Genomic DNA, 14,748 nt, shown 5'->3' with positions numbered 1-14,748 from the left:
CCAGCCTATGAGTCTTAAACAGTAAGATTTGCCAGTCAGAATGACTCCTGGATCCATGGGCTGTGGAACGCGTGTGTGTCAGCAGGCACGGAAATAGTCGTCTCGTTGTCCATCTCCATCAGAGCTCTTGGGTGACCGGGTACACTGGCGACGAGCAGTCATATTTGGAAAGGAATCTTTTTTTTTTTTTTTCTGAGCAGGAGGTCTCAAAAGTGGGCTTTAAATATTCAGTGAACCATGCTGGAAACAGATGTGCTGTCATCCAGACTGTGTCGTTCCATTTCTAGAGCACATCTAGAATGGTGAATCCTTTCCAGAAGGTTTCCAGTTTACTTTGCCGAGATGCATCAGAGGAATCACTGTCTGTGGCAGCTCCAGCCTATGAGTCTTTTTTTTTTTTTTTAAGATTTTTTTATTTATTTATTCGACAGAGATAGAGACAGCCATAGAGGTAGCGTCATTCTTAAGGGCCCTGGGATTTTCAGAGTAGTAGACGAGCCCTGGCTTCAGCGTGAAGTCACCAGCTGCATCAGCCCCTCACCAGAGAGTCAGCCTGTCCTTTGCAGCATTGACGCCAGGCATTGACCTCTCCAGTGTGAAAGTCCTAGGTGGCGTCCTCTTCCCACAGAGCTGTTTCATCTGTACTGGAAACCTGTTGCTTAGCGTCACCTTCACGGGTGATCCGAACCAGATCTCCTGGAGAACTCGCTGTGGCTTCTCCCCCAGCCTCTGCGGCTTCCTCTTGCACTTTCATGTTGCGGAGACGGCTTCTTTCCTTAACCCTCATGAGCCCCCCTCTGCTAGCTTCAGACTCTTCTCCTGCAGCTTCCTCACCTCTCTCAGCCTTCACAGAATTGAGGAGAGCGAGGGCCTTGCTCTGGGTCAGGCTTTGGCTTAAGGGAAGGTTGTGGCTGGCTGGATCTTCTCTCCAGACCACTCAAATGTTCTCCATATACGCAGTGAGGCTCTTCCGTTTTCTTGTCATGCATGTGTTCACTGGAGCAGAACTTTTCAATTTCCTTCAAGAACTTTTCCTTTGCATTCACATCTTGGCTAACTGGTGCAAGAGGCCTAGCTTTCAGCCTGTGTTGGCTTTCAACTTGCTTTCCTCATGAAGCTTAATCATTGCTAGCTTTTGATTTAAAGGGAGAATAGGACATATGCAACTCTTTAAATTTTTTTTTTAAGATGTCATTTATTTATTTGAGAGAGAGAGACACAGCACAGCAGGGGGAGGGGCAGAAGGAGAGGGAGAAGCAGACTCCCCACTAAGCAGAGAGTCCCAAAGCGGGGCTCAATCCCAGAACTCTGAGACCACGACCTAAGCCAAAGGCAGATGCTTTAACCGAATGGACCACCAAGGAGCCCCTCATTGGCCTACTTTTAATTTTGTTACGTCTCAGGGAATAGGGTGAATGACAGGGAGAGATGGGAATGGCTGGTCAGTGGAATTTATTGGTTAAGTTCACTGTCTAATATGGGCGTCCTTTGTGGCACCCTGAAACAATTACAGTAGTAACATCAACAATTATTGATCACAGATCGCCATAACACATATAATAATAATGAAAAAGTTTGAGTATTTTGAGAATTACCAAAATGACAGACACGAAGTGAGCAGATGCTGTCGGGAAGACAGCATTGGTAGACTTGCTTGACGCAGCATTGCCACAGACCTTCCATTCGTAGCAAGGCAGCATCTGTGATGCGGTCAGACAAGGTGTGCCTGCCTTGTCTGTCCCGTCCCTACCTCTCCTCCTCTTCTCCCGAGATGCAAGGAGGGACATAAAGTGTAGAGAAGACTGAAGGAAAAAAGATCTAGTAACTATAGCAAAGGTGGAAGGAACAAGCTAAGAGGCTGGGTAGAGGTTTGGAGGAAGGTGAAGGCAGTGAGAAATGGGAAAATAAAGATGAGCAATGCTAGTAGGAGAAGGAGAGACGCGCCAGATAATCAGCTTGCTTGCATTGATGGAACCCCCACCTGCCCACGGCCTCTTCTCTTTCTTGTGTTCTGGCGAGTTACATTTCCTTGGTGCCTGTTTCTTGAGAGATCTCAAACTGCCTTCTCACAGCCTTCCTGGGAAGTTGTACTTAGGGGAAGGGGAACGAAAAAAGATTAAAGCTCGGGCTTTAGAAGGCCAGCCAAAGAGCACAACCTTAAATGCAAGTGCGGCATGTTTTAAATAGGCCATCTGGCTCTATTCCCTGTATGATTGTAGGATGATTAAAAGTAAAAGGAATGCTTGTGTCTGAGCTCTCTGGACATATGGCTAAGAGTGTGTTTCACTTAAGTAATCTCAGCTCTCTAAGGGAAAGCTCTTCCTCTCTCCTTCTCTCTTTGCCCTTCAGAACCAGGAGAGGAAGCACAGAACGTATGTCTATGTGCTCATTGTCACAGAAGTGCTGGAAGACTGGGAAGATTCAGTTAACATTGGTAAGTTGTCCCCAGGTAGCCTCCAAAATGCACCCCACCACAGGCCGTTGCCACGCCACAGGTCGTGACCCAGACCCAGAAGTGAGCCTGATAAAGAAACCATTGAGGGATATGTTTAATGAAACAAGCATGTCCATTTTGAACTTCTGAAAGTAGTGTTTTGAAATGTTCAAAAGGAAGCTGAAGGTGGGTACCTGGTCAACAAATAGCAACAGTGCACATAAAGATAAGAAAGGTGGTTCCTAAAGCCGAATGGGACCCTCCTCAGCAGCTCCTGCCCCTCCTCCATGATGCTAGGGCCTCCACTGGCCACGGAACCCCCGCTGGGCACAGGACCTTGGCTGCTCCTTGTGATGCTGGTTTGGTGGAGCCAGCCGAGCCGCTCCCTCCAGAGTCGTTGCTAGACGCAGAGTAGTGGGAGCGGTTTCCAGTTTCATCCATATTCCTCCCCTTCGGGTGCCCCCCCCTTTCTCCCCAGGAGCCGTTCTCTTTCATCTCTCAGATCATTATTGGGTGTGTGTCTTTGGAACTGAAAACTTAGGTGATTTAATGGTCAGTTCATGGTTTACTCTTTTGCCTCTGAAGGAAAGTATATTCTAGAAAAGTGTAATATTAATTTAAAAGCTGGTTATAAATCGGCAAACGGATAAAGTCCAGTTGCTGAAACCTCTGCCCTCACTGTGCGTACGTGCTCTGCCCCCGCGCCCCTCACACTGCTGATCTGGGCATTTCACAGTCCTCCGGCTTTTAGCAGCTTTCTCCCTGGTAAGAATGCAGTATGCTTAAGTGAATAAATTCAGTAGGGGTTTATTAAAAATAGCCTCCTTGACAGCCAGTGGTAGGGCTTAAAAAGGAGACAGAGATGAGTGTGGCCTGGCCCTGTCCTCAGAGCACTCTGTCAGGCGGGAGTCACACACTTGTGATATGAATTTTCAAGGTACCATTGCTCTATTAATATCCAACTAGCCTTTCACCTTGTACTACTTCCGAGAATTGAAATATTGAAATAATCTAAAATATGGAGAATAAGCCTGTGAGCCTTCCTGCAGATGAGCCTTGTTCAGGTGGAAATTGGCTTTTAAACATACGCCTCAGTGAAGGATAAGTGATCTGAGGTACATTCATCTGACGGAATGTTGCACAGCTGTCAGACACGTACTTCTGAAAGCTAATACACCGTGGCAGAGGGCTTGTGAATCGGTGTTGGTGAATGAAAAAAGCAGGGTACAGACTTATATATACACTAATTAGAGCTACGTGAAAACAAAATGAGACAAAATGAACACAACAAAATGAAAACAAAAAGGAGGCACCGGTTCTCACCTAAAGAATTGGCAGTGACAGAGGAAGAGGTAGCAGTGCTGACGGGGTGGTGAGAACGACATTGCAGCACACAAGCAGGACTGGGCACGGGGACGGCCCTTCTAGAAAGCAGTTTGGCATTATATAACACAAGGCCTTTAGAGGTTGAGTGTTTTATTCTTAAAATCTCAGCCCTAGGCCTCTTTTGGGAGGTTAAAAGAAAGAAAAAAACAGATAAAGGTGTTTTTTTGTTTGTTTGTTTTTTAAGAGCGAGAGTGCTGGGGGTTGGGGGAGAAGGAGAGAGAGACTCCTAAGGGAGAGAGAGACTCCAGCACAGAGCCCGGACGCGGGGCTGGATCACGCCACCCTGAGATCATGACCTGAGCCGAAATCAAGAGTCAGATGCTCAAGTACCTGAGCCATCCAGGCGCCCCTCCTGTTTTTTATAACTTAGAAGAGCAAGAATCAGTGTGGAGTAAAAAGAGAAGCACTAACAATAATAATGATAAGCAAACTCATACAGCATGTACTATGTGCCAGGTATCGTTCAGACATCTTACATATTAGTCCTCACAGCAGACTTGTGAGCTAGGTGCTGTTTCTTATCTCTATAGATGAGGAAGCTGGGGCACAGCTCCGAACCTAGTTCAGTAACTTGCCCCAAACTGACCGTTCGGTAGAGCCGGTGATGTGATTGGAGCGCAGCCCAGTATCCAGGTTTCTGACCACAACATTCTTATCAGAGCTTCTCGGGATTCAGAGCTTCTGGAAGTATGATCCCAGTTCTAGTTGTTCAGTGCAGTGTCTTTTTCAAATATGATGAAAGAAAAGCAAAGACGCGAAGGTATTGAGAGTAGTCATTTCTGGCTTCTCCTGTTGTGGGTAATTCTCATATTCTTTATACTTCTTCCATTTTCCCAGTGTTAGGCAATGAACTTTTATTATAAGAGAAAAAAATAAAGGATTTTAAAACAAATTTGAAAAAAAAAAGTAAGGAAACAGACTGAGGAGTTAATAGGGATGGTGTTATTTTTTAAAATATTTTGTGATCTATAGATACATGACTCTTAAAATTCTAAAATAAATAACTGATTCTAAGGCAGCCATCCTTGTAATTCTGGAAGCTGATGCTCGTGTTGATTTGTGCAGAAGATGGGGGTGCTGGCTGGGCTTCGGGTACATGCAGGCGGGGCAAGGCCCCGAGGCCCAGGAACGCAAGAGACCAGGAGCCGTGGTTCTCCCTGCAGGGCAGGTTCGTACAGTTCACTTCTCACGTGTCTTCCCTGTCCTCCGCGTCGGACATCTGTATGGCATTCGAAGCATATACTCTTGTAAGGAAAGAAAGTGAGGAAAATACCTCTATAGTGCACGGTTTTAAAGTCTTGATCACAGTGGCTTTTCTGTTCTCATGGACACTTTCTCCCGAGCTGAAGATCAGAAACCTGCGGCTGCTTCCCTTTGGTCCTCATCTCTCCCTCTCCCTGCCCCCACAGGAAGGAAGAGGGAGTGGTTCAAAATCGAAGATGCCATAAAAGTGCTGCAGTATCACAAACCGGTGCAGGCGTCGTATTTTGAAACGTTGAGGCAAGGCTACTCGGCCAACAACGGCACCCCAGTCGTGGCCACCACGTACTCGGTTTCCTCCCAGAGCTCCATGCCGGGCATCAGATGACTGAAGACCCGCGCAAGAGGAACGGAAATTGGAAACTAGACTGGAGTGCAGATCTTCCCTCCCTTGCTCTTTTCACCTCTCCTCACAGGCCTCCTCTCCAAATAAGGCATGATGGGCAGCAGAGAAAGCGGTTCTTGATGGTGTTGCTGTGTGGTGTTAAGTGATGGGCTTTTTCTTCTCTTTTTATGGAGGGGGTGGGGGGTGGGTATGTAATTTGTAAGTACTTCTGTGCATGATCAGTCCCTCCCTTTTCACTCCCCTACAATTGTCTAGAGAGACAGACAGCCTTCCCTCTGCCTTGGATTCTGAAGTGTTCCTGTTCGTCTCACCCCAGCCCTGGCCAGACGTTTTTTCTTTGATTTTTCATTTTTTTTTTATTAAAAGATACCAATATGAGATGAAACCTTTCAAGAATGTGTCCTATAATGCGCTATTCAGTCCAGGAGGTTGGTCACTTTCACCGTAGGGTACATTTATCTACACATTATATACTGGGCATATAATATGTAAATAAATGACTTTTAGAAGAGGAATTTAACTGTTTAATTTTTCAGGGTTTTGTTTTGTTTTTTAAATTCGGGGTGTTTCTGAAATGGAGAGCCTCGCAGTTAATTTCCCTTTTTGTTTTTTGATGCTAGTGGCTTAGGTAAGTTTCCCTGTCCTCTCCCTTTTCCCCAGTCACTGACTATAGTTACGTAGGGTACAGAAAGAGTTTAGCTACCTTTGTAGCGCTCCCAGGACTCCTGGCCTTCTCGAAGCTGTGTTTCCATGTCAAGAAAGACACAGGAGGAAACCTGTTCTCTTTTTTATTACCAAGCCAGGAGCGAATGGCCTCAGCTTAGACCTGGAGAAGCAATGATAGAAATTGAATTCCTCCCTACATGTTGACAGTAGGGATTTGAACTGGATTCTTGGGATTGCTCTCTAAAACACTGGAGCATCCAGCGCTGTTTTCTGTCCTGCGGGTTGGAATTTTTTCCATAATGCTACTTACCGCCAACGGTGGCCTCTCTCCTTGTGCATCCATGCCTTACACCACGCCGAACTGGACGCTGTCCTTGTGCGGAAGCATCTGGCTGTCCTGGGCCAGTGCAGGTGCACGGTCCCGTCCCCATCCTGGGTGACCATGTTAAGTTCCCGAAAAGGACACAGGAGGAAAATGCAGGTGTCTGTTTATCTTTGCAATGTGACAGCACTTGGAATTGCACCACGGAGCATGCTCAGAAATAGTAAATTTGTCTCCCGCTGGGATGCACAAGGTCCTCCTTTTGCTGCGAAGTGGTATGGGAGAATGCTCGGTCCTTGACTAGAACAGTGACATCATGCATTGGCTCACTGCAAACTGTCGTGTTGGTTTTTGGTACAGGCTTCATGCTGGCCTCATTTGCCAGTCGTGTTGTTTAGCTGGGAAGTAAGCAGAAAAGAGTCTTGAGATTGAGGGGTGGGTCTAGGAGGGGGGGGACACTGGTCCATTCCTGGCTTAGGACAGGATTTGTTGCTGTGCTTTTAGTGGCATCTCCTTTGTCAAAACGTAGCCAAGATGTGAAATTAAAATCGTAGTTCTCTTTATTTAAAAATTCTAATAAATACTCAAACTTTGAAAAGCTTTTGCTCTTCCCTCCCACTAGAAGAGATGTATATATACATATATGTAAGAGACATAGGCCTCTGTCATTCAGTGTTCCACAATTTTGGGGGGACATCTTTTGGTGAACTTTAAATTTTGCTGTCTGCTCCCAGTTTGTGTCTTCTCTCCCAGTCTTGAGGCACAGAACCAACAAGGAGTGCCCACAGTTTCCTTAAGATACTGTTCTACCTCTGGGAAAGGAATTCCGTCCCTAAGTAAGGGTCCCAGTGGACAGAAACAGCACCGTGGAATTTGAGTCTAAAGACCAACTCGCTGTTCGCATGTCCTCACTCAGAAACGAACATACTGCCTGCTTGTTGCCTGATTGAGAGCAGGCTGAGTTTCTGTCCATATAAGTAAAGGAGAAAATGTAATAAATTCAACCAAGCACTAAGTGGAATCCAAAAAACACATTCTTCCAACTAAATTCTACCTTTATGATATGGATTGAAAGTACTTTGCAGGAAAACAGGCAGGACTCCTGAAAAGAGAACTGCAGTGTTAATAGTAATTTGTGCACTTTTTCATGATCTAAAGCTGTTTTTACTGGGCTGGTGTCACAACACATTACCCTACCAAGTCCAGTTTGGATTGATGTTGGCGTCTTTGGGTCAGGAAAGTGAACTGTGCCAAGAAGTATTTTTCAGTGACATGAATGGATCCTATTAATGCAGTTAACTGGGGAGATTGTGCTGATGCTTTCTTAACTGACAAAAAGAGGCTTTGTCCAACACCAGAATTGTTGAAACTGGTGCTATTTTCTGTTGCACTGGGAACCTGATGAGTGGGGATTGGTGTGTCTCCCTCCCTGGCACCATTAACACCATGGCTGTCTCCACTGGTGTGTAGTCATAGCCCTTCTGTGATAGATTACTCAGACCCATGCTGGCAGTAGCCGTTACACCTCCCCAAAGAAAGCAAGGGGAAACAGAAGAAAGTACAAAAATGATCCCACTTGCAGAGTCTTTCTTTGACACTGCTTTGCTGTGAGTTCTGCAAGTACTCACCTTATTCAGGCTTGATACACACGGGTTCTTGTGTACAGGGCAGATACAAAGTCTCATGGTGAACTTCCCCATCCTAGATTCTGGTTTATTCCTAGGGTGTCTAGCACCGTCCACCATGCTCAGGATAGAGAAAGACAGCATTGGATATTTTAAAATTAACTTTGTTTTTAGTTTATCAATTTGCAGCCACTGGGAAGCATCAGTGAGGTCATGCCATCTTTTTGGACCAGGACTGTGTGTGAGTGTGTGTGTGTGTGTGTGAGAAAGAGAGAGAGAAGAGCTACCAGGAGTCAGCTGTATTTGTTTGTTTGTTTGTTTTGTAGCCTTCCAGAATGGTGCAGCCCATGAAACAGGAGTCTTGATTTTTCTTGTAGTAAACCTGGCATGATGGAAAAGTTAACGAATTGACGGTTTTGTTTTTACAAGTGTCTGCTGCCCCATCTGCCCTGCGTGGAGAGGGCTCCCGCGCTGCTGGGTCTGAGCTGAGGCCATCTGGAGGGATCAAAGAGTGTGGGAGGAACACCCCCTGCGAGGCCATGGAAGGCCTCGAAGGTGGCTTCGCGGCAGGATTTCCGCCCTCGGCATGGCGCGGCGCAGCGCTGTGGAGCCGTGAGGCCCTCGAGGCCTTGCCTCTCACAGCCTCTGGGGAGCAGAGCGGGTCACTGCCCTCTGGGAGGCTTTTGCAGCAGTTCTGTAAACGTGTTCCACACAGTCAAGTTCCTCCGTGACACATAATTTCTCTTTTGATGTTAGGAGTCAGTCCATGTAAGGTCTCTCAGACTTGCTTAGAAGAAGAAAAAAATCACCTTTTGTTTTGAAAAGTAAAAAACGTCCACGCAGAACCGTTCTTCCTCCTTCTTCCTCTTTCTCTGGCCCACATACAGTGCTCATTAGAGGCTCCCCTCCCCCCGCCCAGAACCTATGTAACCAGAAGAGTAATCCGCCTCCCGCCGGACCCGGGTGCGCATCTCACATTGTCCTGTACGTGCTCGTCGTTTCCACCTAGCGCTGGAGGAATGCCTCTGTTGGTCTCCCCACCTGAGCTTTTTTTAAAATAGCTTAGCCTGAGCCACATTTCTTTTGGTTCACAGAAAGGATTTAATAACCACAGCGCGATCTTTGCCACGACTGTGTGATTTTTAGTATTTCTGAAGTGTTCTCGAAGTCCAGCCTAGTTGAGAGAAAATTTAGAATTAGAAGAAATACCTGGAGAAGTCGTCACAGTAGGCTGAATGTTTGCTTTAAGGGAAATGAGGATTTGCTATAATTGATAATCAAGCGTCATCCTGGTCCCTTCTGCATTTCAGAAAGTAACGCTCATGTTTATAACAAATAGGAGACATGTTAGCTCAAGAGGCTCTGGGGTGAGGAGATTATCTAATGGCGATTATATAATGCAACAGCTCTTGGGGCTCTTATTCTTGAAACTCTAAAAGAGGCCAGACCTGAAGTGACACAGGTCATACTGCCCAGCTGAAGTGACAGCCATTCCTTCTGAGCCCTGCTGGGATGGAACCCATTTCCCCAAGGCTGTGGGGGTGCTTCCAGGCCGTGCAGACATTGATGTTGGTGACGTCAGCCTTGCTCCATCCGGGCACCCATCTCACTTGGAGTAGGTGGGAAAGCAGCCCAGGGTCAGCCTCTGTTCTCTGGGGTGAGCCTTGCAAACAGACACCTCCCCATCCCAGAGGAGCTATTTTCCATGTCACTTTAGATGTCACCCAAAGCAGACATTTGAGATGTTCAGGTAGTAAATGGGGAAGCATTGGCTGCTATCCATAGAAGCTACTGTTGTCTGTTGATTCGGTGGCTTGAGATGACCACAGGCCCTGGGAACCTGGAGATTTTAGGCAGACTGTCATCTGGAGGCCAACAGCCCTCCTACTTCCACCTCTGCAAAGGCAGCTTCACATTTTGACTGCATTTTTGCCGTAGCTGATGACCTTTCAGGGATGGAGAAGCCTAATCAGAACATCCAAGACAATGATCCCCTCACCCTCAGACTCATCGAGTAGTTCCTCCTAGTCCCTTAAAAACTAATAAAAAGAGAAGGAAAGCATGCCGTTTGGTGAGGCTTTGAGCTGAGGCTAGCAGTCACGTGATTTCGTGAGTCTGCAGTATGGAGCTTTCTAAGTAAAGGCATGACTCTCCCCGGAAGCTTTATTTATAGTGAAGATTTGGTGAGCTTTAGTTGTCTGAAAAAATGAGACGGTCCACTTAAAGGGGAGCTCACAGGGAAGCCACAGTAACTCAGAATTCGCACCAGGAGGGGTTCTACTGGAGAAGAAAGTGCCTTTGGGCCAAAAAGCAAGATTTAATAGCTAAAAGGTGGACAGGCATTGCTTCTGTTCCTCCAGCAACCAGTTGTTTAATAATTAACTCTAGGTTTCCTTTGGTTTACAGTCTCAGTTCTTAACCCTGGACGGAGGTCCCTAGAACAACAAAAAGGCATCTAAAACCCTGGAGATTGGCTTTAAAAGATCCAAAAGCAGCAGCATTGTCATTTTCCAGGTTTCTCGCCATTTTGATGTGCTGCCCATCCTTGCACACACTCTGCAGCCAGGCCAGATGGGAAGACTGTATTCGTTGACTTGAGGAGCCTAAATTCTGGTTCTGGAACAATTACCTGCTAAATTGCTTACTGCCAGTGGAAGTTACCTGTGGGGTGTACCTTTCAGAGAACATTTCATCAGTGTAGTAAAATTGCTCCGGGCTCGAGGGCCCAATCAGGCATTTGGATCAAAACTAAGTCTTTGGGCCACCTTAGGGAAAAAGCAAGATACCTAAATCCCAGGGCTGGGCCTTGAGACCGTACCCCTCATCTCCCTAGTATGGGGTGAAGTAGCGCCTTCAGGAAATCATTTTTCCAGTGAGATTGCCTGTAAATCCCTAGGGGAAGTAACACCAGTATGAACCTGTCTTTCTGAGCACTTTTATGCCAACTTGAAAATGGTAAGCTAAAGCAGCAAGGACTCATGTAGCCTCTTTATTGTCCCATTAGGGGCGAAAAAAGCTTCTCAGGGTTAAACCTTGATCTTTAACCGCTATTTGTTGTGGAGAAGATATGTCACTAACAAATGATCAAAAAAGGACCTCTGGTTTTGGTTTCTCGAGTCCAGCGACATAACAGATATGACTTACGCCCAGGAAGGTAGAGGCTGATGACCAAGACACCCACAAACCAGAAGGGTCTGTCCCACATAGAGCCTCCACTGGGAACAGATCTGAGGCTAGGTTTTGGAGAACTTCCAAAGCGCTGAAATGAAGGGAGGACTTTGAGGGCCTTTGCTCAGCGAGAACAGGAAGGAGCTCCAGCGGGAGTGGCAGGCATTAAAGATTGAAGCCACAGTGCGCAGACTCAGAGCTCCCCTTTTGCCACTTCTCACAGGGCTCGTGCACTTTCTGCTCAGAATCCAAGGGGACCCTCCTCTCCAAAATCTTACTGGCTTCAGGTGTTTTGTTTAGCCTCTGAGAACCTCCCCCGTTCACTCCGACCTACAGGTGGACATAGATGTGTTGCTCGGGGCACAGATGCGTGAGTGCGTCCGGGGCCCAGGAGCACGGTGTTGTGTTTAGTGGTTAGAAAAACAGTTGGTCCACTCTGTGAACAGCATGTGGTGCAGTGTTAACACGCATCAGGTCTGTTGATTGTTTCGTAGTCTGAAAACCTCCGAGCTGGTTTATCGCCCAAGAAAAGGCAGATGGTTAGACTAAGGAACATGTAGCTCGTACCTCTATCTTTGGAACGATAGCTGTCAGTTTGCTGTGTGCTTAAGGAAGTTAGGAGCATTTGAAGATGTCGGGAGCTGTTGTAAAAATAAAGCAAGTGGCTCTGGCCTACTCAAGTGTATCAGAGAGAGGGCGTGGTTAGTAGCATCTTTAAATCTGCTCTGGGCAGCCCCGCCTTCATTTCAAGGACCTTGTCTCCTCTCCTCTCCAATGACCTTGGTAGGGGTTGAGCTCTGAGGAGGCAGTGAGGCCCCAGTTCCTGTTGGCTAGGCTGCAGGATGTGGCCTCCAGTCAGAGGTTTTTTTAAGTAAGGAGTTTCCTCACCATGATTCCTGCCGCATCACTCACTTCCCACCAGCATCCAAAAAGATTAAAATCCTGGGGACCATTCCAGTTCTAAAACAGAGGAACTAGATGTGCTTCCTCCCCTTTTGCAAGTGTATCGTCCCGATGCAGTCTCCCTTTGGCCAAGGTCCGACAGTTATTTCCAGGGAACCCCTTAAATTGAGGCAAGTAGCCAAGATGTTTTGAGTTTTTCCTCCAGAAGACCATCTTTGTCCCTTCCCCCTCGTGCTAACACATTTTAACCAAGTCTTAAAAGGTCAAGCCCAGTAATGTCTCCAGAACTGAGACAAGATCCAAGGGCTGGGCCCCCAGGGACCTCCCCTGGGGGATCCCACGCGCTCAACCTAGACTGTTCCGATCCCACTGGAAGTGTGCTACTGTCCCCACCCACCAGGGCCCCCCAGAAAAGCAGACGACTTAGGCTTCCCGTCATTAGGGCACAGAGTCCTTTAGTGACCAGTCTACAGAGTGAGTGTGCATATCACCTGCGTGGGCAGCGTGCCTCCAATTTGTAGAAAGGGCAGAAAGTGGAACCTCCAGTGGGCTGAGTACTCACATCCGTGGAGAGGTTGGCGGAAATAATCCCAGTGAGCGCAGCAAAACTGATGAAACCAAGGAGCCGTGCCTGTATGGGAGGAGGAGTTGGTTGCGGTCCTTTTTATCTCTTGGGACCTGACGCTGCGGTATGAAGCTGGGGTTTGGAATCATGTCACCCTTCCCCAATCCAAATGCACTCCCGGACTTGGGAGCCTCCAACCCACAGGGGCATGGTCTTTTCCATTTTTTGTTTGTTCCAAAACAGCCTTGCTTGGTATTGCATGGAAAGTTCCGGTTTTCCTTCCTGCCCACTTGGGGCCACCCGCCCAGTGTCTTCACAGCACTTGTGGGAAGAGCTGCGCAGTGCCCTCAGGGGCTGCGGGGAGTGGAATTTGGTTCAGAGAAGGCAGCAGAAACTGAATTTTCGTGTTTCCTCTTCTCAAGGAGGGTGTCTTTAGGCTTCCTTCATGCTTCTCTTTCCTGTGGGTACAGTTGGGTTGGGAAGAAGGGCTGAAAAGAAAAGGAGACGGGGTCCAGCCAGCCCAGGTTTGGGTCTGAGACAGGTACACAGCTGATGCGAGTCCCACTTTCCCCCCTTCAGTAGCAGGCCAGTCATATGTAACGATTCTCCTGTACTCCTTCTGTGGAGCCAACAACAGAGGACAGACAGACCCTCCCCTGTAGTCTGGATAGAGCTTCCGTACTTTCCCTGAAGTTCCACCACCCCCATAGCCCACTCCTTTTTGTAAAAACAAATGCTTAATCCTGTGAGCGTGCTGTTCCTTTCTATGTGTTCATCAGTTTCCTTCCATTGGAGCTGTGTGGGAGGGAAGGCCATTGGAATTGTAGGTTGTAATCTTGTGCCAACCAATAAAAACCAGTATTTCGCACACATCCCTGCTTAGTGTCTGGTCTCTTCTTTCTCAAGGTTTCCCTTGAGTCCCTCACATGAGTCTTATTTTGATTTTACCGCCACTCTCTGCTGAGGTCTGGAGAGTAGCCCTCGAGGTCAAAGGTGGCCCTGTGGATGGGCTGCTGTTCAGGGAGTTCAAGTGAGAAGTGAAGTGGGAGAAGCCCACAGCAGGCCGTGAGGCTCGGCGTTCATTTCCGCGGGCCGGCACCGCTGCCGGCTGCCCAGGGATACTCCCGGGTGGACTGCCAGCGCCCAAGGGGACGCGAAAGGGACAGAGGTGAGCTGCATCCAAGACAATACGAGAGCACGGGCGCAGGAGGTAGGCACGGTAGGGTCAGGAAGCCTTGTGTCCCATCCTTTCCAGTGACTTCGGTCGGGGCTGCTGAAGGGCAGGAGCCGTGTTTCGAAGATGTATAGTGGTAGGACTCGCGGGCAGAGAGCGGGCCGACCACCATCGGTGGGGGAGCAGCACCAAGTGACCTGGGAGACAGACGAAGAACACGTTGAGCTGTCGTGAAAAATAAAGCGCGATGAGGCTAAAGTTTGGAAGATGACGAAAGCCAGGCCAGGGAGTTGGGCTTCACACGTGTGAAGCATTCTTGACCCGGATACAGTCCTGTAATATCAACCACGTTGGAGGAGGCGGCCGCGGGAAAGGTTGGACAGGAGTGGTTTGGAAGCGTGTGATACCCCGTGCATGAGAGGGCCCGGACTCGGGGTGAATGAACCTGGGGATGAAGAGAGGGCTCTAGAAGCAGGAGTAAACAGTGTGTCATGATCAGATAAACGTGTCCATCCACTGAGGCAGGCCGGTCTTCCTGGGATTCTGGTGGCATCGCCAGTGGCCAAGTTTTGGTAAGCCAACAAACCTGATACAGTCAGTGTACCCAGAGGGTCACTACCAGGACGAGACTCACATGAACCTAACTCGTAAGAGGCTGAGATGGACGTGCCTGGATGACAGTTGGCTCTTTTGTATGATGACAAATGTCAGACCAAGTTAACCTGGCTAGGGCACCGGCTATCTGTGTGAGTAGCCAAAAATAGGCAGGAAGTTGGTGGCTAAACAATAGTAACCTGATGACTTCATTCCACCACGGGGCAGATGCCCTACCAGCTGCTCAGGGCGCCCTTTCCCCCGAACTCTGATTCTGCAGGCCTCCTTTGTCCGTCCTGTGATGA

General features: G+C 47.9%; 1 protein-coding gene across 1 annotated transcript in view; it reads left to right on the top strand.

The window, feature by feature from the left end:
* The window catches only part of LOC100483072 (diphosphoinositol polyphosphate phosphohydrolase 1), a 115,830-nt gene extending 102,283 nt beyond the window's left edge, over positions 1-13,547 (top strand). Inside the window, exons 4-5 of the mRNA XM_034660570.1 lie at positions 2,350-2,434; positions 5,230-13,547. Coding sequence (XP_034516461.1) covers positions 2,350-2,434; positions 5,230-5,408 — 264 coding nt within the window. The 3' untranslated portion in view covers positions 5,409-13,547. The remainder of the gene's footprint in view (positions 1-2,349; positions 2,435-5,229) is intronic.
* Positions 13,548-14,748: the final 1,201 nt, after the last annotated feature.

Source organism: Ailuropoda melanoleuca, chromosome 5 (assembly GCF_002007445.2).
Source record: "Ailuropoda melanoleuca isolate Jingjing chromosome 5, ASM200744v2, whole genome shotgun sequence".
NCBI lineage: Eukaryota > Metazoa > Chordata > Mammalia > Carnivora > Ursidae > Ailuropoda > Ailuropoda melanoleuca.
This window is presented reverse-complemented; position numbering and strand designations above follow the sequence as displayed.